Raw genomic sequence first — 24,603 nt, forward strand, 5'->3', positions numbered from 1 at the left:
GTGGCGTTCGCTGCCCGAGACTGTGACGTTCGCTGCCCGAGACTGTGACGTTCGATGCCCGAGACTGTGACGAGGTCGATGCCCGAGACTGTGGCGAGCTCGATGCCCGAGACTGTGGCGAGGTCGATGCCCGAGACTGTGACGTTCGGTGCCCGAGACTGTGACGAGGTCGGTGCCCGAGACTGTGACGCTCGATGCCCGAGACTGTGGCGAGGTCGATGCCCGCGACTGTGGCGTTCGGTGCCCGAGACTGTGACGTTCGGTGCCCGAGACTGTGACGTTCTGTGCCCGAGACTGTGACGTTCGGTACCCGAGACTGTGACGAGGTCGATGCCCGAGACTGTGACGAGGTCGATGCCCGAGACTGTGGCGTTCGATGCCCGAGACTGTGGCGTTCGATGCCCGCGACTCTGACGTTCGATGCCCGAGACTGTGACGAGGTCGATGCCCGAGACTGTGGCGAGGTCGATGCCCGAGACTGTGGCGTTCGATGCCCGCGACTCTGACGTTCGATGCCCGAGACTGTGACGAGGTCGATACCCGAGACTGTGACGTTCGATGCCCGAGACTGTGACGAGGTCGATACCCGAGACTGTGACGAGGTCGATACCCGAGACTGTGACGTTCGATGCCCGAGACTGTGACGTTCGATGCCCGAGACTGTGGCGAGGTCGATGCCCGAGACTGTGGCGAGGTCGATGCCCGAGACTGTGGCGAGGTCGATGCCCGCGACTGTGACGAGTTCGATGCCCGCGACTGTGACGTTCTGTGCCCGAGACTGTGACGTTCGGTGCCCGAGACTGTGGCGTTCGGTGCCCGAGACTGTGGCGTTCGGTGCCCGAGACTGTGGCGTTCGATGCCCGAGACTGTGACGAGGTCGATACCCGAGACTCTGACGTTCGATGCCCGAGACTGTGACGAGGTCGATACCCGAGACTGTGACGTTCGATACCCGAGACTGTGACGAGGTCGATACCCGAGACTGTGACGAGGTCGATACCCGAGACTGTGACGTTCGATGCCCGAGACTGTGACGTTCGATGCCCGAGACTGTGACGAGGTCGATGCCCGAGACTGTGACGAGGTCGATGCCCGAGACTGTGGCGTTCGATGCCCGAGACTGTGGCGTTCGATGCCCGAGACTGTGACGAGGTCGATGCCCGAGACTGTGACGTTCGATGCCCGAGACTGTGACGTTCGATGCCCGAGACTGTGACGTTCGATGCCCGAGACTGTGACGAGGTCGATGTCCGAGACTGTGACGAGGTCGATGCCCGAGACTGTGACGCTCGATGCCCGAGACTGTGGCGAGGTCGATGCCCGAGACTGTGGCGAGGTCGATGCCCGAGACTGTGACGTTCGCTGCCCGAGACTGTGACGAGGTCGATGCCCGAGACTGTGACGAGGTCGATACCCGAGACTGTGACGTTCGATGCCCGAGACTGTGACGTTCGATGCCCGAGACTGTGGCGAGGTCGATGCCCGATTCTGTGGCGAGGTCGATGCCCTAGACTGTGGCGTTCAATGCCCGCGACTGTGACGAGTTCGATGCCCGCGACTGTGACGAGTTCGATGCCCGCGACTGTGACGTTCGATACCCGAGACTGTGACGTTCGATACCCGAGACTGTGACGTTCGGTGCCCGAGACTGTGGCGTTCGATGCCCGAGACTGTGGCGTTCGATGCCCGCGACTCTGACGTTCGATGCCCGAGACTGTAACGAGGTCGATACCCGAGACTGTGACGAGGTCGATGCCCGAGACTCTGACTTTCGATGCCCGAGACTGTGACGAGGTCGATACCCGATACTGTGACGTTCGATGCCCGAGACTGTGACGAGGTCGATACCCGAGACTGTGACGAGGTCGATACCCGAGACTGTGACGTTCGATACCCGAGACTGTGACGAGGTCGATGCCCGAGACTGTGACGAGGTCGATGCCCGAGACTGTGACGAGGTCGATACCCGAGACTGTGACGAGGTCGATACCCGAGACTGTGACGTTCGATGCCCGCGACTCTGACGTTCGATGCCCGAGACTGTGACGAGGTCGATACCCGAGACTGTGACGAGGTCGATAACCGAGACTGTGACGTTCGATGCCCGAGACTGTGACGTTCGATGCCCGAGAGTGTGACGTTCGATGCCCGAGACTGTGGCGTTCGATGCCCGAGACTCTGACGTTCGATGCCCGTGACTCTGACGTTCGATACCCGAGACTGTGACGAGGTCGATACCCGAGACTGTGACGTTCGATGCCCGAGACTGTGACGTTCGGTGCCCGAGACTGTGACGTTCGATGCCCGAGACTGACGTTTGATGCATGAGATTGTGATGTTCAATGCCTGAGGCTACGTCCACCCTACACCGGATAATTCCGTAACTGAAGCATTTTCTCTTTGTTTTGACCCTCCATTCACACTGAAACAGCGTTTTCCTCCACCGAAAACAGAGCTTTTCTAAAACGCTCTCCAAAGTGTTAAATCTGAAGATTCCAATTGGCCGTGCAGTGCGTACGGGGTAACCGAAGGTTTATTAAAAACTCTGTCATGACGTGCCGGAACAGATGGTAGCAGCAGCACGGCATTTCACAGTTTTCTTGAGCACAATCTCCAACACCACAACAACAATGGCGGACGGCTTCGGGAGACTGTCACTGAGCAGAATGTTACTGCAGCTTTGCAGTACGACAGAGAATTTCAACCCCCCACACAACCTAACAATTTCAGAACAGACGGCAATGAGACTGAAGCCAGAAGAGTTAGAAATGTACTCACAAAATACTTTGACCCATAACTTACTGAATAAATAAGTATACTTATTTTGCCCTGTTTTCTGTCCTTGCTCGTATGAAGGTGGTTCACCTATTTAGGCAAGTACTTCTCTGACAATAGATCTGTTACAGCCTAATATAACATTGTATGGAAATACAAGATAACACTGATGCAGACATGTTTTATATATTTAACAAGGTGCTTTATTAATGTATTGCTTGTGCAAACATTCAATAGGTGCAATTGTTACTACTTCCAAAATGTCATTTTTAATTAGTAGCTTATGTTTGGCATAGACGTGAAAATGTTAGGGTCAAAAAAGGACATTTGTAAGTTTCACTTTTACTTAGGTAAAAATAAAATCATTTTTGCCCAGTGATTTGTTTTATTGCACATGTTAAATACAGCAAAATAATACAGAAAGACATGGCAAAAGTAAAGGCAAACAAATGAGGTAACAGCAAATTTCACTTTTGCCCAGTAACAAGTCTTATTGCATTTAGTTGTAGCTGTCATCCCCTTCATCAGTGAAGAGATTACGGCTGTAGGAGATGTTTCCACTACTCTCTGTGAACTCCCTGTCGCTTGCCTCCATACACTCTAGTATTTGTTTTTTTAGTTTTACGTCCTCCTGTGCGAGAGCCAACAGCTGTTCGTTGTTTGGCAATTTCCTTTTAAGTTTTTCTAGTCTGTAACTGGACAAACGCATTCCAGGTCTTTCATGGCGAGATTCGACACCAAACATGTCTCTTGTTTTCTGTAGATGTGTCCTGCACATGCCGAGTAGGAGGAGATTCGCCCAAATACCCGTTTTAATGTGGATGGAGGTATTTTCAAATAAGCATGGTCTGGACGCCTATCGCTTTTACGCGAAGCCGGCGTTTTCAAAATTATCCAGTCTAGTGTGGACGTAGCCTGAGATTGTGACGAGTTCAATGCCTGAGATTCTGATGGGTTCAATGTCAGACATCGTGTAGAGTTGTAAAACTAGTTGAATTTTAATCCCTTTTCCAGCGAGACCTGAAATCCTACTTTCTGCAAGTACATTTCAGGAATGTAGGATATGCAGGCATGTGTTTTATACAGATGGTTATGTTTCTGATGTACAGTTCAGAGGGTTCTTGGGATCCAGGTGCACAAATAGAGAGTATGGCAGACTCCCCCACTCTCACAGCTTTTAATTGCAGTATCATCGAGAGTGTCCTATCAACCTGCATCATTGAAGCTGAAAGCCAATGGATCAGAAGACCCTACAGAGGACAGTGAAAACTGCCGAAAGGCTCACTATGATCTCCCTCTCCCGTGTTTGTGACATATACTGGGAGTGTTGCGTTTGAAGGGCCCAAAGTATTGTTTGGGATCCCTACCATCTATCTCGCAATCCCTTTGACCCAATACTGTTAGGATGGAGGTACAGGAGCACCAGGACAAGGACTTCCAGACTGGGTAACAGCTCCTTCCCCCAGACTGAGAGAATAACGAACACCTTGCCACCAGTGAGGTCTCGTCACCAGGACAGCAAGCAGTTTACCATTTGCTATGGTATTTGCTTTTTAACGTTTACCTACGCTGTGCGCTACATGCACTTTTGAATTATATTTCATTAACTTATTTGTGGTAGTATTTTGTTTTAAATGCTGTGTGTGATCGCCCACTGTGTGGCGTAGTGGCATCAGTGCCGGACTTCGGAGCGAAGGCTCCTGAGTTCCAATCCAGCCGGATCCATTGCACACTTTCCATCCGTGCTGGGTTGAGTGTCGAGCTAGCAACTCGGCCTCGTAAGAACAAGAAAGCCTGCTAAAAATAACACCATTACGACGGCGTCCCGATGACTCCACTCGGAGTTAAGGGCTTTCTTCTTCTGTGCGTGATATATGTTTTCTGGCTGCACTGTGGTCTGGAGGAACATTGTTCCGCTTTGTTTTTTTTTTATACACACACACACACACACACAAACTTGAACTTGATAAACAGAAGAGATTCTGCAGATGCTGGAAATCTTGAGCAACACACACACACACACACACACACACACACACAATGCTGAAAGAACTCAGCAAGTCAGGCAGCATCTATACAGAGAAATAAACAATCACCGTTTTGGACCGAGACCCTTCATCAAGATAAGAAGTCACATGGTATGCTTGTCTTTTGAGTCAAGGCAAGAGCGTTGAAGATTCAGGAGGTTCTGTTGCAGTTTTATTAAACTCTGGTTAGAACCTGTTTGGAATATTGCGTACAGTCCTGACTCCCCCGTTATAGGACGGATGTTGTGGCTTTGCAGAGGGTGTGGACTCGGTCAGCCAGGATGCTGCCTGGATTCAAAAGCATGTGTAAGAAGCAGAGATTGAACAAGCTGGCATTGCTTTCTCTGGAACAGCAGATACTGAGGGGAGTTCTGATAGAAGTTAACTAACAATTGAGAGGCACAGATAGACAGCCACTTTTCCTCGAGGCTGGAATGTCTAATGCTCGAGGGAAGATGCAGTGAAGGTGAAAAGGGGAGTTTAATTGAGAAGTGTGGCCAAGTTTGGTTTTCACGTGTAGGATAGCACGTGTCCAGAAAGCCCTGCCGAGGGTGGTGGTGGAGGCAGATATGCACCAAGTGCAGATAGATTAGTGCCAGAAAAGGCAGGCTTTCATGGCAGCCATCCATTTTAATCGTACTTCCCATTCCGACATGTTGGTCCACGGCCTCCACTACTGCCACGCCCTCAGGTTGGAGGAGCAATCTCTTATATTCTGTTTGGTTAGCATGAACATCAATTATTCTAGTGTTTGGCAATTTCTCCCCCCCCCCACCCCTCTCTTTTGCCATTTCCCCTCTTACCCCATCTCTCCTGCCCATCCCATCCCTCTAGTTCCCTGCCTCCTTCCCTTTCTCCCATGGTCCACTCTCCTATCAGATTCCTCCTTCTACCTATCATCTCCCACCTCCTTATTCCAGCAACCCTCCCCCACCCATCTTCTCCCTCACCTGGTCTCACTCATCACCTTCCAACTTGCATTCCCTTCTCTCCCCCCACCTTCTTACACTGACCTTCTTCCCCCATCCTTTCCAGTTCTGACGAAGGGTCTCAACACCAAACAGTGACTGGTCATTCCTCTCCATGGAAGCTGTCTGGCCTGCAGAGTTCCTCCAGCATTTTGTGTGAATTGATTGGATAGAAATGTACAAGATTATGTGAGGCCTAGACAGAGTGGAGAGCCAGCATCCTTTTTCCCAAGGTGTCAATGGCTAATACCTGAGGAATCCCTCTTAAGGTGAGTGTTGGAAACCTTAGAGTGATGTCAGAAGTTGTTCTTTTAAGGCAGAGAGTGGTCAGTGCCTGTAATGCACTGCTGGGTTGGAGGCAGACACATTAGGGACATTTAGGAGTCTCTTACACAGGGACACGGATGGCAGAAAGGTGCAGCTTATGGGTTGATGGACCCATACTGTGCCCTACTGTTCTACGTTCAATCTCAAGAGACAACATTGACACAGAGAGCAGGTTACATAAAAATGGAGAGTTCAGTGTTCGTGCCGTTGGCTTATAAACAAGCCAGGAAGAATGAGAGATGCTGGTTTTCTTGCTTGGGTTCAGCCTCACACCATCAATGGAAGAAGCCGAGGACAGGCATGTTGTTCTGGGAGTGGGGAAGGGCTCTAAAATGGCCAGTGCTCAACAAAACATCCAATTTTCACGCATGGCACTGCTGCCACAGAACAACTAACTTCATGACCTACAGTTGCTAGAAAAAAGTTAGTGAACTCTTTCCAATTACCTGGCTTTCTACATTAATTACTCATAAAGTACGATCTGATCTTCTTTGAAGCCACAATAATACACAAGCACAATCTGCCTAAAATAATAATACACAAATGAGTGTACTTTTCATGTCTTTATTGAACAAGTGTTTAATCATTCACAGTCCTGGCTGAGAAAAGTATGAAAACCCTTGTATTTAAAAACTAGTAGAGCGTCCTTTAGCAGTAATAACCGTCACCAAATGTTTCCTGTAGCTGCTGATCAGACTTGCAGAACACCGAGGATGAATTTTAGGCCAATTCTTCATAGAAGAATGTTACAGTTCATCAATATTTCTGGGACACTTTGCATGAACAGCCCTCTTCAGGTCGTGCCACAGCATCTCAAGTGGGTTAAAGATCTGGACTGACTTGGCCATTCCAAAACACACATTTCCATCTTTTTAAACCATTGTGCTGTTGATTTACTCTTGTGTCTTGTCACATTATCCAGCTTCTATTAAGCATCAGGTTATGGATCACAACCTTGACATTCTCTTGTAAAATGTCTTGATATAATTTTGAATTCATTGTTCCTTCAACGATTGCAAGCTGTCCAGGCCCTGAGGCAGCAAAGCAGCCCCAAACCATGATGCTCCTTTCTCCATGCTTCACAGTTTGGATGAGGTTTTGGTGTTGATGTGCAGTGCCTTTTTCCCTCCAAATATAGTGGTATGCATTTCTGCCAAAAAGTTCAACTTTTGTCTGATCTGTCCACAGAACATTGTTCCAGAAACAGTGTGGAACATCCAGGTTGTCTTTTGCAAACTTGAGACGTGCAGCAATGTTTTTATTTTTGGAGAGCAATGGTTTCCTCCGTAGTGTCCTTCCATGAACACCATTCTTGTTCAGTGTTTTTCCTCATAGTGAACATATGCACAGAGACTTTAGCAAGTTCTAGAAATTTCTGCAGGTCTTTTGCTGTTACCCTTGAATTATTTTTCACCTCCTTTAGTACTGCACTTTGTGCTCTTGGTGTGATCTTTGCGGGATGCCCATTCTGAGGGAGAAAAGCAACAGTACTGAGTTTCCTCCATTTGTAGACAATTTCTATTACTGCAGTATGCTGCAAGATCAAACTACGTCCGAAGAAAATCCACCACTCCAAACAAACTGGAAAACCTTACATCAACACAACAGAGATGAAACAGTCAGAAAAGGTTGACCAGTTTGCCGAGTCAGTACAGGTTGCTATGACTACCTCCTCACAAGGAGATACTGCAACAGAACAATGGTCATACCTTCGCGACACCATCCACGAATCAGCACTCTCTATCTTTGAAAGAAAGACCACAAAGAGCAGTGACTGGTTTGAGGCAAAGTCCAACATCATGACTCCTGTCATCCAAGCCAAGCGTGCAGCTCTCGCAGAGTACAAGCGCTCACCATCCAACCAAACACTCCAGGCACTTTGAGCTGCTAGAAGCAAAGTGCAGCAGACTGCAAGGTAGTGCACAAACGAGTACTGGCTCCAGCTCAGTGAGGACATTCAGACAGCAGCTGTGACAGGCAACATCAGATTGATGTATGATGGCATCAAGAAGGCCCTTGGCCCATCGCAGAGCAAGACAGCATCCCTAAAGTCATCCAGTGGTGAAATAATCACCGATAAAAGCAAGCAGATGGAACGCTGGGTAGAACACTACTCTGAGCTCTGCTCGAGGGAAAATATTGTTGTTAGCTCAGCCATTGATAAACTCGACTCTGAACCAACCATTGAGGACCTCAGCAAGGCAATTGACAGCCCGGCCCCAGGAAAAGCTCCTGGCAATGATGGGATTCCTCCAGACCTGATCAAACACTGCAAGACCGCACTCCTCCAACCTTTACACGAGGTTCTCCATCAGTGCTGGAAGGAAGGAGCCGTACCACAGGATATGCGCGACTCCAAATTCGTCACTTTGTACAAGAACAAGGGTGATAGGAGCGAATGCAACAACTACAGGGGTATCTCCCTCCTGAGCATTGTAGGCAAAGTCTTAGCTCGTGTAACTCCAGCACGTCTACAAACTCTGGCAGAACAGGTCTACCGAGTCCCAATGTGGTTTTCGCTCAAGGAGGTCAACTGTTGACATGATTTTCTCACTCCGTCAACTCCAGGAAAAGTACAGGGAACAACAGAAACCCCTCTATGTCACCTTCATCGACTTGACCAAGGCATTCCACCTTGTCAGCAGGGATGGGCTCTTTCAGATTCTCCTGTCCCGGCAAGATCGGCTGTCCCCCAAAACTCCAAAGTATCATCAAATCATTCAATGACGACATGAGGGCTACTGTTCAGTACGATGGCAGCTCATCAGAACCCTTCGCTATTTGTAGTGGAGTCAAACAAGGATGCGTGTTGGCCCCAACGTTATTTGGCATCTTCTTCTCTGCTATTGAAACACGCGTTTGGGATGCGGACCGAGGGCATCTACATGCACACCAGGTCTGACGGGCCGCTGTTCAACCCTGCGCGCCTGAGAGCAAGAACAACGGTGCAAAAGATCTTAACACATGACCTGCTCTTTGCCGATGACGCCGCTATAACCTTGCACACTAAACAACAACTACAAACTCTCATGGACCATTTCTCTAAGGCATGCAAGGACCTTGGGCTTACCATCAGCCTAAAGAAAACAAATGTCCTTGTCCAGAACGTAGTGGAGACACCAATCATTACTACTGACAATTACGATCTAGAAGTGGTCCACAAGTTCACATATTTGGCAGCGACCATCAGCGACACTCTCTCCCTTGATGCTGAAATCAATAAGCGTATCAGCAAAGCAGCATCAATCCTTGCTCGACTGTCCTTGCGGGTCTGGGAGAATCCGAAACTCGTTACAAAGACCAAGACTGCTGTGTACAATGCATGTGTTATCAGCACCCTCCTGTATGGTAGCGAGACTTGGACCATCTACTCCAAGCAGGAGAGGAAACTCAATAGTTTTCACCTTTGCAGCCTTTGCTGCATCCTCGAAATCACCTGGAGAGACAAAGTTCCAAACTCTGAGGTCCTCTCCCACGCTGGACTTCCCACAATGTTCACATTTTTAAGACAACGCAGACTGCGCTGGCTGAGCCACATCTGTCGTATGAAGGATGATAGACTGCCAAAGGACATCCTCTACGGAGAACTAGCAACAGGCAAGAGGAACGTTGGTAGACCTCAACTTCGCTTCTAGGACCTCTGCAAGCGTGACATGAAAGCCTTAAAAATCAACACAGAGTGCTGGAAGGATACAGCAGATGACCGCAAGTAATGGCGAGGTACTCTTCAGCAACACCTAGCGCAAGGTGAAAAAGTGATCCTGAGTCAGTTTGAGGAGCAGAGAGCTAAACGGAGAGCACAGCGCACAGCGGACAACAATTCCACGACGCCCTACACATGCAGCAACTGTGGCAAGAGCCTGCCGTTCCAGGATTGGCCTCAATAGCCACAGTCGACGCTGCTCGACAAACCAGTGACTACCAGAGGCGCAGTACCCATGGTCGACCACGACCGACAGAGGCCACCACCACAGACTGATGAGCACTCAGCTCTTTAGAAATACTTTTGTAGCCTTTTCCAGCTTGATGCATCTCCACAATTTTTCTCTGGTCCTCTGAAAGCTGTTTTGATCGAAGCATGGTGCACATAAACAGATCTTTCTTGAGAATCTATCGTTGACCTGACTTTGTGTGTCTTTTATAGGGCAGGGCACCTCTACAACCCACACCTCCAATCTCATCTCATTGATTGGAACAAATAGCTTTTGTAGAAGGCGTTACCCCAGAGGTTCACATACTTTTCTGAACCTAGACTGTGATTGTTTAAATGGTGTACTCAGTAATGGCAGGAAGAAGTACAATTGTTTATGTGCTATTAGTAAAGGCAGATAGTGTGACTTAGATGAAGATCAGACCACATTTTATGAGTAATTAATGCAGAAAACCTGGTAATTGCTAAGGGTTCACAAACTTTTTCCTGTATATTCTGCTCTTAAAATATCCCTAGAAATGGTATAACATCAAATTGATAAAAGACAATTTGGTGACAGTACAGTGGCAGGACAGGTGAAGCTCCGGTGACCCTGGTCCAAACCTGGTTTCCTGTCCTATCTATGCACACTTTGTGAAGTCTCCCGGTGACTGCATGGGTTTCCTCAAACATCCTAAGTACTTGTGGGTTAGAAGATCAACTCACCATTGTGAATTGTCTCCAGTGGGACGGTGAGTGGTAGAACTGGGGAATGGATGATGATGGGGAAAATACAATGGAATTAATGTGGGCAACCTGATGGTCCATGTACCCAACTGGGTTGAAGGAACCATTTCCAGAGTTTAGGTTCATCGTTTACAAGTTGCTGATTTTGAAATACTGTAATTTCTGAACAGCTCCAGCAGAGGGAGCCACTATGCCATGAGTTGAAGTTGATTGATCGGCATGCAGTTTCTTTGTGTTTTGTGCAGTTGTTTTTCATTAAAGAGGGTTCTTAAGATTAATCTCATCCCAAAAAAGCTACGTACCTGAATTTATCTGATGACTGCACTGGGCTCTGTGAGATCCAGGTCAAAATCACCAGCCTACCACTTCCAAGAGAAACGGAGTGAGTGAACTGTGAACATTTTGAAGAAATCAAGCAGGCAGCTGGGGAATTTTGTGTGTGTGTGGGGGGGGGGGGGGGGGGGGTCCTGATTTACTTTGCATATTTTGCTGCAGATTCCTTTGTGATGAACAAAAACGGCTAGGAGACAGGCAGGGACTGCTGAAGTTGGTGGGGAATGTGAAAGAGCATCCAATCATTACAGCCGCCCACACAATGCCAGGGAACTGCAGAGTCCCAGCTGAATCCAACATAAACCTTTCGGATTAGGAAATGTAGCCTTACTCCTCTATATCGGATGCAAATACTGAACTACTTTCTCAATAATACAGTAGGACTGTCTCCTAGATGCAGACGGCAAATTTTCCATACCAGACGCTTTCAGGGTAATTACAAAAGGAATCAGGATCAGATTTACTATCACCAGCATACGTTATGAAATTTGCAAAGTTCGTGGCAACAGAAAATGATAAGAGAGAGAAAAAAAACTGTGAATATATATAATAGTTAAATAAGTAGAGCAAAAAAATAGAAATAAAAAAGTAGTGAGGTAGTGTTCATGGGTTCAATGTCCATTCAGAAATCAGATGGAAGAGGGGAAGAAGCTGCTCCTGAATCGCTGAGTGTGTGCCTTCAGGCTTCTGTACCTCCAACCTGATGGTAGAAATGAGAACTAGGCATGATCTGGGTGATGGGGGTCCTTAATGATGGACGCTGCCTTTTTGAGGCATTGTTCCTTGAAGATGTTCTGGATACTGTGGAGGCCAGTGCTCATGATGGAGCTGACTATGTTTGCAACTCTCTGCAGCTTACTCTGATCCTGTACAGTGCTCCCCCCACCCCAATACTAGAACACCAGACGGTGGTACAACCAATTAGAATGCTCTCCACAGTACACCTGTAGAAATTTGCGAGTGTTTTAGGTGACATACCAAACCTCCTTAAACTCCTAATGACATACCGGAATTACAGCTGATGTCCTTATTCAGCAAATTAAATTAAAACTTGAAATGTTTTCTTTATAGTGAGTTTGTTTGCAACCTGCACTGGTTTGCTTCATGCACTTAACATAATATATTAATTTTTCATAAGCTTCTACTGCCCTCTGGTGTTGAAGGAGAGGATCGGGAGGAAACTCCTCCAATGGCTTGGAGATTGGCAGGATTTTCGATGAATGTACAGTATACACACGCATCCTCCCTTGAGTGCTGCTCTCTAGTGTTCACTCTGTGGAAGACAAGCTGGATTGCCTGTGGCTGACCCAATGCAAAACTACTTGCTTTACCTTTGTCTACTGAACAAGCGTGAGATGAGGAACTGCTGCATACTTGTTCTTGCAGAAACATGGCTCCAGGACAACATCCCAGGCACCATCAATCTACAGGCTATGCCACTCAGGGACTTGTGCTGATATTACTTTAGACTGTATGGGCTATTGTATGCAACTGTATTTGGCACCTTGGCTCGAGAGGAACACTGTTTCATTTAGCTGTACAAACGTGTACGGTTGAATGACAATTAAACTTGAACTTGAACAAGCTTTGTCTGCTGACTGTAGCTCCAAGACCAAGTTTTGGGGCAACCTAACTTCTGTAACAGAGGCAGTATAGATTGAAGAGTTTCCCAGTTAACCTGTGCATTAGTTGACAATGGGATCATTGAAGATGCCAAAAGCTGACTGTCTGACTATGTTGCTGCATGCCTCTCCGAGCAGTCGATGTTTCCACCCCCCTGCCTTTTTGATCCCGACAAAGGATCATGGCCTGAAATGTTTATTCATTTCCATGGATGCTGCCTAAACTGCAGAGTCCCTCCAGCATTTTGTGTGCGTTGTCTAGATTTCCCGAGTCTGCAGAATCTCTTGCTGCAAAGAATTGGATTGTACAACAACACCAACCAACAACACAACATCATACTTCATTTTGCAGGTCATTTGAGGGTTGTCCAAGGGTTAAGAGAGTTTTACAAATGATGAAACATTTATTCAGATGATCTGAAACGTTGACCTTTATATCTTTCCCTCCCCACTCCCACTCTCTCTCAAACACGTCCAGCAGCTTGTCTTTATTTCAAGGCTCTGCTGTATTTGGTTGCTGCATTCCTTCTCATCTTCTCTGGCCTGAGAAGTTGGACCCAATGCATTGTCCAAAGCCTTACAGATGAAATCTCCACCTACTCTGGGGGGGAAGAAGGCTTCTGTACTTACCCAGTGAAGACGAAGTTGATCTCCCACGTCAATGGCCAACATCAACCCCTCAGTCCATGCTATCAAAATGGAAACTCGATCATCGTCATAACGTAGTGCTTACTGGACCCTCTTGTATGCACACTAGCTCCTCCAGATAAGTACATAACAGTACCTATACATTCAAACCCACCTCAGGAGATGAGAATTGCTTTAAGAAATGCAACTTTGCCTTACCTTTAGAGCTGGAAGCTCTTTGGCTGACTCAGTGGTAGCTGGAACAGACGGAATGGTTGGAACTTCACGGTTTGGACAAGCTTCCTCCACACTTGGATCATCACTGGAAAGACATGAGGAAGGGAGACTCCATGAGTGCTATCTCCTGTGGTTGGCTCTGTAGAACCACGACACCTAAACAGTTACCTTCCTCATGAAAAAGAAAATGGTCAGGCTTTCCTGAGGATGCTTCTCTGCCCGATGAAGCAGTGAAGGCTACTTCAGCAAATATATTTAAGACAGCTTTGGATAGATTTTTGCATAGTAAGGGCATTAATGGTTATGGGGAAATGGCAGGTAGGTGGGAATGAGCCCATGGTCAGATCAGTCATGACCTTATTAAATGATGGAGCAGGCTCAATGGGTCAGATGGCCGACTCCTGCTCCCATTTCTTAAATTCATCCAATAGTGGGAAAGTCTAGAACCACAGGGCACAGCTTCAGAATAGAAGGACATCCTTTTAGAACAGAGATGAGAAGGAATTTCTTTAGCTAGCAGGTAGTGAATGCGTAAAATCTATTGCCACAGACAGCTATGGAGGCCAAGTCATTGGGCAAAATACAAAATACAATTAAGTTGGTCAGTAAAACGATTGAAAATCTTTTCTTTGTACTTTTGTCAGTTAAATAAAGGTTCATGTGAATTAACATATCACAGATTTTTGTTTTTATTGCATTTTGGAAAATATCCCAACTTTTCTGGAAATGGGGTTTGTAAATGAAATACAAAATAATCAATACTACAATTCTATAAAACTATGCATTAGTTCATAACAGTTATTGATGGGATGCTGCCAAATTCTTTTGACTGTAAGTGAACAAGGTCAGCGCAGACACCTCATGCAGGTAATGGACTGCCTTCAAACAATATTTCACAATTGCATCCTTCAAATCTTCGTTTTCATTGTAACATCCAAAATGGTTGTCAATGCCTTCAGAGTTTTCATTGTTCATAACTTGTTGACATAGGGAAACAGTTTCATTTTCACTCCAGGACATTTCAGTCCTCTCCAAGACCGAATGCTTGAAACCACAGTGAACAAAACAGTTCTGAATGGTCTTACTGTTTATTACTTGACCGCTATCAATGACAAAAATTGCTGTTTTTTGTACATGAACACACATAAAAACTGTTCATTCTCAGCATGGTGTAGTGTTTATCGACCTCACAGCATGTATGTGACTGACACTGGTTAGACACCGTTTGGTACCAGTCTCCAGTCCCAATTAAACAGCATAGTGTCCCAGATAAATGAAAGGAGTTCTGGCTATTTTCTTGATTTGATTTTTGTTCTCAAAGAGTTGTCCCATATAAGCCGATGACCCAATTAACCAGCAGCCCAGTTAACCAGAATCCACTGTACTGTACTGCAGCCAAGAAATAACAAATTTCATGACAAATATCTGTGATAGTAAGCCTGATTCTGATTCTAAATCCGCTATGATATAATGAAATAGTAACCTCAGACATGTTTAAAGGAAATGAGCTCTGGGGATATTAGTGCGCAAGTGAGCTTGCAGAAAATCCTGAAGGATTGGGCAGAAAGCCTGTGTACATCTTGGTTGGTGGAACTATACATTTTAAGACCATAGTGTTGCATAATCCCAATAGTTGCAATGGCCAGATGTTACCTCAAGAACCACATTTTCTCCCACATTTATTGACAAGACCTTGGTCTTTGTGGTTCTTCAAAGAACTAATGGCATCAGCTAACAGGTTCAAGCCCAGAGTAAGTGCTACACCTGCCCATTTACCTCCTCCCTCACCTCCATTCAGGGCTCCAAACAATCCTTCCAGGTGAGGCAACACTTCACCTGCGTATCTGCTGGGGTCGTCCATTGTGCCTGGTGCTCCCGATGCAGCTTCCTCTACACTGGTGTGACCTGGTATAAACTGAGGAACTATTTGTCAAGCACCTTCGCTCCACTCACCAACAGCAGAACTTCCCAATGGGCAAACATTTTAATTCTGAATCCCATTCCCGGTCCATGACCTCTTGGGCCACAATGAGGCCATCCTCATGGTGGAGAAGCAACAGCTTATATTCTGTCTGGGGAGCCTCCAACCTGATGGCATGAATGTCAATTTCTCCTTCAGGTAAAAAAAAAATTCCACCCCCCCCCCCCCGCCCCCAACTTTCCATCATCTTCTATTTCCCACTTTGGCCACTCTTCTCACCTGCGAATCACCTCCCCTCCCGTTTCCCTTTCTCCTACAGTCCACTCTATTCTCCTATCAGATTCCTTCTTCTCCTGCCCTTTACTTTCCCACCCACCTAGCTTCACCTATCACCTTCTATCTATTCTCCTCAACCCCCCCACCTTTTAATCTTTTTATTCTGACACCTTCCCCCTTCTTTTCCAGTCCTGAAAAGGGTCTCGGCCCAAGACGGTGACTGCTTAGTCATTTCCATAGGCTGTCTAACCTGCTGAGTTTTTCCAGCTTTTTGTGTGTGTTGCTCTGGATTTCCAGAATCTGCAGAAGTCCTTGTGTTTGGAATCCTCTTACCCTGCCCATGTCTGGATTTGCACCACCTTTTGTGATGATAAATGATAGAAACTATAATAACCAATACCTCATTACTGTAAAACATTATTTAAAATCCAGGTGTTGTAAAGGTTGCATATTAACTATCAATCAAATATGGTAAAAAAACTGTTTTTCACACCCTGGTTATTATAACTTAATGGGAAATCAGAACAAGTTCCTGCCTGTTTTAATCTGATGGTATTAAACAGTATTATTTAATTTTAAACACAGGTTTTGGTAGATTTGCTTGGAACTGGCTCATGGCGCCAGGTTTGTACATCAGAGCTGGATATCATCCTGCTCTGAAGTTTCCACCATCATTATGTGTCATGTCACTGAAGCTACCATAGAACCCAAAATCATCGTATTTTAGTTTAAACACTGCATGAGGTTGCAGCTTAAATGCAGATTAAAAAGAGTCCATTAACATTGGACAGCAGACTGATTCGCAGATTCCCATTCCATCTTTAAGCTTCTCTGTGCGTCTGTTTCAGAGACTGACACCCCAAAATGTGATGCAAGGTTTTGTGAGAAATGGTCTAGATCTTTCTTTATATTGTAGTTTATCACTCAAAAGAAACTGCAGTGCCTTCAGAAGTCGGGGAGTTGAGGAGCTGTGACATCTGGTAGCTATGACAGAATGGACGAATGCTGGAACCCTCTGGACACCCTTGTAGGTGTCTGACCAAATACCTAGATCCAATATTCACATTTTGCAAGATGGAGATGGAGCAGATGCCCTTCTGTAAACTCCACCCCAGTTTTGTTATGGCTAGCCAAATTGGCAGATATATCAGTGTCAACATCTTAGAGGATCTTCCTGGGCCCAAAACAGCGATGTAATTATTAAGAAGGAAGTCCAGTACGTATGCTTTAGGTATCTGAGGAGATATGGCATGTCACCAATCACCATAGCAAATTTCCACAAAAATACCATGGAGTGCACTCTTAAAAGCTCAAAGTAAATTTATAATCAAAGTACATATATGTCACCATATACAAGCCTGAGATTCATTCCCCTTGGAAGTTTTCATGTTTTATTGTTTTACAACATTGAATCACAGTGAATTTAATTTGGCTTTTTTGACACAGATCAACAGAAAAATACTCTTTCGTGTCAAAGTGAAAACAAATCTCTACAAAAAGATCTAAATAATTGATTGCATAAATACTCACCCCCTTCAAGTCAATAATTAGTACATGCACCTGTGGCAGCAATTCTAGCCGTGTCTGTGTGGATAGGTCCCTATCAGGTTTATATGTCTAGACATTTCAATTTTTCCCTATTCTTTACAAAACTGCTCAAGCTCTGTCAGATTGCATGGGGATTGTGAATGAACAGGTCTTTTCAAGTCCAGCCACAAATTCTCAATTGGATTGAGGTCTGGACTCTGACTTGGCCACTCCAGGACATTAACTTTGTTGTTGTTAAGACATTCCTGTGTAGCTTTGGCTTTATGCTTGGGGTCATTGTCTTGCTGGAAAACAAATCTTTTTCCAAGTCACAGTTCTTTTACAGAGACTGCATCAGGAACCTTTTTCCAGCTGACTTCAGAGTCTCCCACATGCCTTCTGGCAAACTCTAGCCAATATTTCAGGTGAGTTTCTTTTCAACAGTGGCTTTCTCTTTGCCACTCTCCCATAAAGCTGTGACTGGTGAAGCATCTGGGCAACAGTATTCATATGCACAGTCTCTCCCATCTCAGCCACTGAAGCTTGCAACTCCTCCAGAGTTGTCATAGGTCTCTTGGTGGCCTCCCTCACTAGTCCCCTTCTTGCACGGTCACTCCGTTTTTGAGGATGGACTGGTCTAGGTAGATTTACAGCTGTGCCATATTCTTTCCATTTCTTGATGATTGACTTAACTGTACTCCATGGGATATTCAGTTACTTGGAAATTTTCTTGTATTAATCTCCTGACTTGTGCTTTTCAATAAACTTTTCGCAGAATTGCTTGGAGTGTTCTTTTGTGTTTGTGGTGTAGTTTTTGCCAGGATACTGACTCACCATCAGTTGGACCTGTCAGTTACAGGTGTATTTTTGCTACAATCAATTGAAACACCTTGACTGCACACAGGTCTCCAAAAGCAGATTCCCATTTAATTAATTATGTGACTTCTAAAACCAATTGGCTGCACCAATGATGATTTGGTGTGTTATATGAGAGGAGGGAAAATTCTTATGCCGTCAATTATTTTGTGTTTTATATTTGTAATCAATTTAGATCAATTTGTAGAGATTTGTTTTCACTTTGACATGGAAGAGTCTTTTTCTGTTGATCAGTGCCGAAAAAGCCAAATTAAATTCGTTGTGATTCAATGTTGTAAAACAATAAAACATGAAAACTTCCAAGAGGAGTGAATACTTCTTATTGGCAATGTAGAAAACAACAGAACCAATGAAAGACTTAAAGAAGGATGGAAAAACAACTGACAAAGGACAACAAATTGTGCATTACGAATGAATAAATAAGTAATAAATAATATTGAGAATATGTGCTGTAGAGTCTTTGAAAGTGAGTCCGCAGGTTGTGGTATCAGTTCAATGTTAGTGTGAGTGGAATTACCCACTCTGGCTCAGCAGCCTGATGGTTCAAGGGTAGTAACTGTTCCTGAACTTGGTGGTGGTGGTGGGTCTAAAGGCTCCTGTACCATATTCTGGACGGAAGAAACGAGAAGAGAGCATGGCCTCAGTGGTAGGGGTCCTTGATAATGGATGCTGCTTTCCTTACCATATTGATATCAGTAAACTCTTCAGCCAGTTGATTAGCACAGGTCTTCAGTACATAGCCAGGTACACTGCCTAGGCTAGATGTTTTCTGTGGGTTCAACCTCCAGAGGAATGCTCCCACATCAGCCTCAGAGTCCGAAATCACAGGGTCGTTTGGGGCGTGAAAGTTCATGAAAGGGTCTCCAAGTTTTGTTGGTCAAAGCAAGCATAAAAGTTTGGTCTGGAATTCCGCATCTGAGATGGCTTTATGGAGATCATACCTGGACCTTCTGTATTTTACTTCGTCACTAGACTTGAACACCACTGACCTGACCCTCAGCAGGTCGCAGATCTCTTGGCTTATCCAGAGCTTCTGGTTGGGGATGACCGAATGACACCAATGACTTCATGAACTCCGTGACAACCACAGCATATTCATTCAGATCCTCAGATGAGTCCTTGAACACTGCTCAGTCTACAGAGTTGAAGCAATCCAATAGCTGCTTCTCTGCCTCCTGTGACCACCACAATGTTGTCCTCCTCGCTGAAGCCTTGCTCCTTAGCCTCTGCCTGTCTGCAGGCAGGAGAAAGACAATGATCTGATAACTCACTATGCTGTCCAGGGATGAAATGCAAGGCAGTCCTGATCATAGTGTAACAGTGGTCGAGTGTGTTGGGAACCCTGGCACTGCAGGTGATAAGTTGATGATAATTGGGCAGAGTTTCTTCAAGCAAGGGATTGAGGTCCCTGGCGATGATTTTAAAAGGACCGGAGTGGGCAGATTTTTGTTTGCTAATCATGGCACTCAAATCAAGTATTGGCTTGGCATCTGCTTTTGGCTGGTTGCATCACTGGAGGCTCCAACAAACAGGATTGAAGTAGGCCAGAGAGCAGGCCTAGACTCAGACAGCTCCATCATGGGCACAACTGAGGACATCTTCAGAATCAGGTTTAACATCGCCGGCTTATGTCATGAGATTTGTTAATTTAGCAGCAGCAGTGCAATGCAATACATGACAATATAGAAAAAAATAAGTAAATCAAATACAGTATGTGTGTGTATATAATTAAATTTAAAATAGTGCAAAAACAGAAATAATAAAAGTGAGGTATTGTTTATGGGTTCAATGTCCATTTAGGAATCGGATGGCAGAGTGGAAGAAGCTGTTCCTGAATCGCTGAGTGTGTGCCTTCAGGCTTCTGTACCTCCTACCAGATGGTAACAATGAGAAGAGGGCAAAAGATGGTGCCTTGAGAAGGAGCATCCGTCATGAAGAAACCTCACTGTAACATGTCATCTTCCCATTACCCTCACTGTAACATGTCATCTTCCCATTACCCTCACTGTAACATGTCATTTTCCCATTACCCTCACTGTAACATGTCATTTTCCCATTACCCTCACTGTAACATGTCATCTTCCCATTACCCTCACTGTAACATGTCATTTTCCCATTACCCTCACTGTAACATGTCATCTTCTCATTACTACCATTGGGGAGGAGGTACAGGAATCGAAAGATGCACAATCAACATTCTAGAACAACTTCTTCCCCTCCACCATCAGATTTCTGAATGGCCCATGGACACTACCTCACTGTTCCCCTTTTGCACTGTTTACTTATTATTGTAACTCATCGTAATTTTTCTGCGATGTGCACTGAGTGCTGCGCATAACAACAAATTCCGTAGTTGTTGGTGATAACAAACCTGGTTCTCAATCTGCTTGTCACCTGCAGGATACAGACCAAGAGCTGAAACATCATAGTATAGACTGGGTAGCAGATGTTCAACCATCATGGGCAACATGGGTTAATGATGGAAGATTTCTATGATTCTCTCTGGCTGACTAATCCTCCATTTCTACCAATCTGTGCTGGACAAAAGCAGCTGGTTTATTACCTAGTCACAATTACTTCTCTCACCGTTCCATCTGCATTTACCTGACATCTCCATTCTTGCGCAAACCTTATGTCTTCATTTTACAATGCAATTGGGTAAATGAAATAGAAAGGCAATATTGCTTTTTATTTCTGAATGCAACACTATTGTGCTAAAAAGCCATGCAAGACTCTTCTTCACCTTTCACTCAGACAGTCCAGCTCACATTTTCATTCACAACTTGTGTGACCCAAATATCGAAACTCAACCTGAGGTGAGGGTTGGGTTGAAGGAAAGGCTAAAGGTCACGGTAGCACAGTGGTTAACACAACACTTTACAGTACCAGCGACCCGGGTTCAATTGCCACTGCTGTTTGCAAGGAGTGTGTACGTTCTCCCCATGACTGCGCGGGTTTCCTCCCACAGTCCCAAGATGTACGGATTGGTAGGTTCATTGGTCATTGTAAATTGTCTCGTGATTAGGCTAGGGTGAAATTGGGGGCTGCTGGGTGCCACAGCTTGAAGGGTCAGAAGGGCCTATTCCACACTATATCTCAATAAATTAAAAAAATCACAACAAACTTCTGTGGCCAACTTTGCTCAAGTTAACACACACAATTTGCTGGAGAAACTCGACAGGTCAGGAACTGAAGAGTGGTGTATTCCTTCAGATCCTCTCATGAATCCTCGAATGTGGCCCAGTCCACTTACTGGAAGCTATCCCATAGCCACTCCTATGTCTCCCACAACCACCTCTTCAAAATCCTTACTCTGGAGCCTTGCTCTTTAGCCCTCGTCTGTATGCTGTCGAGAACGACAGCTGGGTGATCAGATTTCTCGAAATGCAGTCCAGGGGTGGAACAGTAGGCATTCCCTATAGTAGTGTAGCAGTGGTCGAGTGTGGTGGGAACCCTGGTGCTGCAGGTGATTCGTTGATGAAAATTGGGCAAAGATTTCTTCAAGCAAGTGGGTTTGAAGTCCCCGACAACGATGTGAAAGGTGCTGGAGTAGACTGTTTCTTGTTTGCTGATGGTGGCACTCAACTCACTGAATGCTTGCTTAACATCTGACATTGGTGGTATGTAAACTGCAGCCAGCATCACAGAGAACTCTCTCGGTAAGTAGTAGAATTTAATCTATTGAAAAATGCAAGGCAGAGACTACATTTTGCTGCCTCAGCCACGTAACCACAATAGTGGCTCACCTGGTTCCACAGTTATCACAGAGCTTTGGGGCAGCAAGGATATGCAAAGTACTACATTAAGAGTACTGCGCACAAGTCTTGGGCACACATATATATAGCTAGGGTGCCTAAGAACTTTGCTCTGTATTTGTCAACATGCAGTGGAGAGAGTGTTTGGAATTTTTTTGCGATAACAGTACAGTGCAATACAGGTGGCCCCCGCTTTTTGAACGTTCGATTTACGACAACTCGCTGTTACGAAAACTTACATTAGTACCTGTTTTCGCTAACCAAAGAGGATTTTTGCTTTTATGAAAAAAAAGACCCCTGCTTTATACGCGTGTTTACCCCAAGAAAGACTACAATGACCGTGAAGCCTTGTTCGGGCAGTTGCTTGCGCATGCATGTATGTGTCGATTTTTTTTCTCCAAATCGATTTTGGCTCGCTGCCTTCCCGACTTTGATAAGTGAAACTACACTGTACCTACAATATTTCTACTTTAGATAGGCTGTATATTTATCATATCATTCCTGCTTTTACTATATGTTAGTGTTATTTTAGGTTTTATGTGTTATTTGGTTTGATTTGGTAGGTTATTTTTTGGGTCTGGGAACGCTCAAACATTTTTCCCATATAAATTAATGGTAATTGCTTCTTCGCTTTACGACATTTCGGATTACAAACAGTTTCATAGGAATGCTCTACCTTCGGATTGCAGGGGAAACCTGTACATAAAATTATAACATGCTGTGCAAAGTTTCTAGGTACTCACTGTATAAACTAAATTTGGATCTCTCCTCAGCTGCAGGTTGACTGTTAAACTAAAGCTCACCTTAAGCAAAGACAATACTCTCTAGACATTGGTAATGCAACACGTTCATTATGGTAACTGCTTTAGCAACAGTAACGACTTAGGAACAGTCGCTTCCATTTCATGACTAGCATTTCCCCGGTTGCTTTCCTGGTTTTATTTGGTCCAGTTGCCTAATGAGGGACCATTTTAAAACATTCTGGCTGATCTTCCTACCCAAACTCAGTATCCTCGATACTTCTGAATAGGTGCACTTCCCTTTCCCATACAAAGTTAAGCTTCTGCAGATGGTGATATATGGTGATACTCCAGTGCCTCAGGGGTACAAGAATAGCACGTGTGAGAGACTCGCTCTCTTTCCTTTGTCTCCAGAGGCTCCTCTTCACACTGAGGTTGCAACCAGTGCTGAAGAACCTTTGGGAAAGCGTGCTGCAGATATAGGAGGGTATATGTGCACTCTCAGCTAAGTATCTGTTTGTTTTAGGTTTAGTTTGTAGTTGTTTAACTTGGGTAGACTTAATTACGTACCTATTGAGTTTGAAGTGTTATTGAATGTTTAGTGTCTTAGCGTGGCTTAGATAAGTTCTTGTTAGACTTAGATATTTGGTTCTACTGTTCGTCTGTAAAGAAATAGTTAATGTGCTTATTCATAACCAGTATCTTCTGTCTCATTTACCGAACGTGCGAATCTGCTTCCCCATAACGAGTTAATATCCGTTGTGAGTGATTTTGCATCCCTGCAGAAAAAATTCTTCTTTATTATGATTAATCTAATTGTAGTTTAGTTGGTAAACCACAGAAAAACCTACCAGGTGAAGGGGTCACAAGTTGGCATATTTCTCCATAGATCCCCGCCACTTTGCCATTTTGGAATTCTGCTCGGCAATAAAATAGAGTCTGTGATTCCCAAGCTGCTGGTTTGAAAGATGAGAAATGGAAAAGTTAAACAGTAAAAACTACATAAGCGGAGTTCACTCACTGTCTCACGACAACCAATACACACGCCCAACTAGTCCATATTGGACCATTCACAGTCTAACAACCAATATACACGTCCAACCGCTCCACACTAAACCACCTGGCCTCACAATAACCAATATACATGTCCAAACAGTCCATACTAGACCACCAACTATCTCACAACAACCAATGTACAAGATAAAACAGTCCAAGCTAGGGGTTATAATTCACTTGAGTCTTCCCTTGACTCTCTTTGATGTTCTGTGCTCTCCATGTCCTTTGCCAACATCTCCATAAGCTATTCCAAGGAATATAGCTCAACCACTGCAATGGGAGTGCATTCTGCATTCTTATCATACTCCCTGGTTAGCAGGGCCCTCTGAACTCCCTAATGCAGGATTTCAACTCAAAATGTGAACAATTTCTGTCTCCCCACCTCACAGACGTTGCTTGATCCACTGACTTGCTCAAGTAGATTGCATGATACTCCCTCTGAATTCCCTGATTACTATCTCTGCTGGGTGCCCCAGATCCTAATGGCGAAAGGCAGTATGGTGGCACGACCAGCAAATCAACAGCGACTTCAGCTTCAATGCTGACATTGGATGCTGCCTGTCTGGAGTTCCTGCGTTCTTTCTCCCTGTGACGACCACACTGATCTCCTCCCACATCTCAAAGACATCTGGGTTGGTAAGTTCATTGATCAGTAAGCTGCCTCTAGAGAGCAATTTACAGAATGCATTTGACCACAGGCAGATGGAATATATTAAATGCTGAGCAAAATATTGCAATGTTTACTGCTAGTTTAAATGGAAGCATGCTCAAACCTTATTTGCATGCAATTGTACAATTTTCGCTTTAGGGCATGCAGAGAAAAAGTATTAACCCTGCCAATCACATCCCATTACACAGACTTCTCAAGTCATTTTGATC

General features: G+C 45.1%; 1 protein-coding gene across 2 annotated transcripts in view; it reads right to left on the bottom strand.

Moving 5' to 3' along the window:
- epb41l5 (erythrocyte membrane protein band 4.1 like 5) overlaps nt 1-24,603 on the bottom strand; it is a 215,138-nt gene that overhangs the window by 13,806 nt on the left and 176,729 nt on the right. For both annotated transcript variants that reach the window (XM_073026976.1, XM_073026985.1), the window contains exons 20-21: nt 23,520-23,621; nt 13,556-13,658 (exon numbers count right to left, since the gene is read on the bottom strand). In XM_073026976.1, the coding sequence (XP_072883077.1) occupies nt 13,556-13,658; nt 23,520-23,621 (205 nt within the window). The remainder of the gene's footprint in view (nt 1-13,555; nt 13,659-23,519; nt 23,622-24,603) is intronic.

Source organism: Hemitrygon akajei, chromosome 2 (assembly GCF_048418815.1).
Source record: "Hemitrygon akajei chromosome 2, sHemAka1.3, whole genome shotgun sequence".
In the NCBI taxonomy this organism is placed as follows: domain Eukaryota; kingdom Metazoa; phylum Chordata; class Chondrichthyes; order Myliobatiformes; family Dasyatidae; genus Hemitrygon; species Hemitrygon akajei.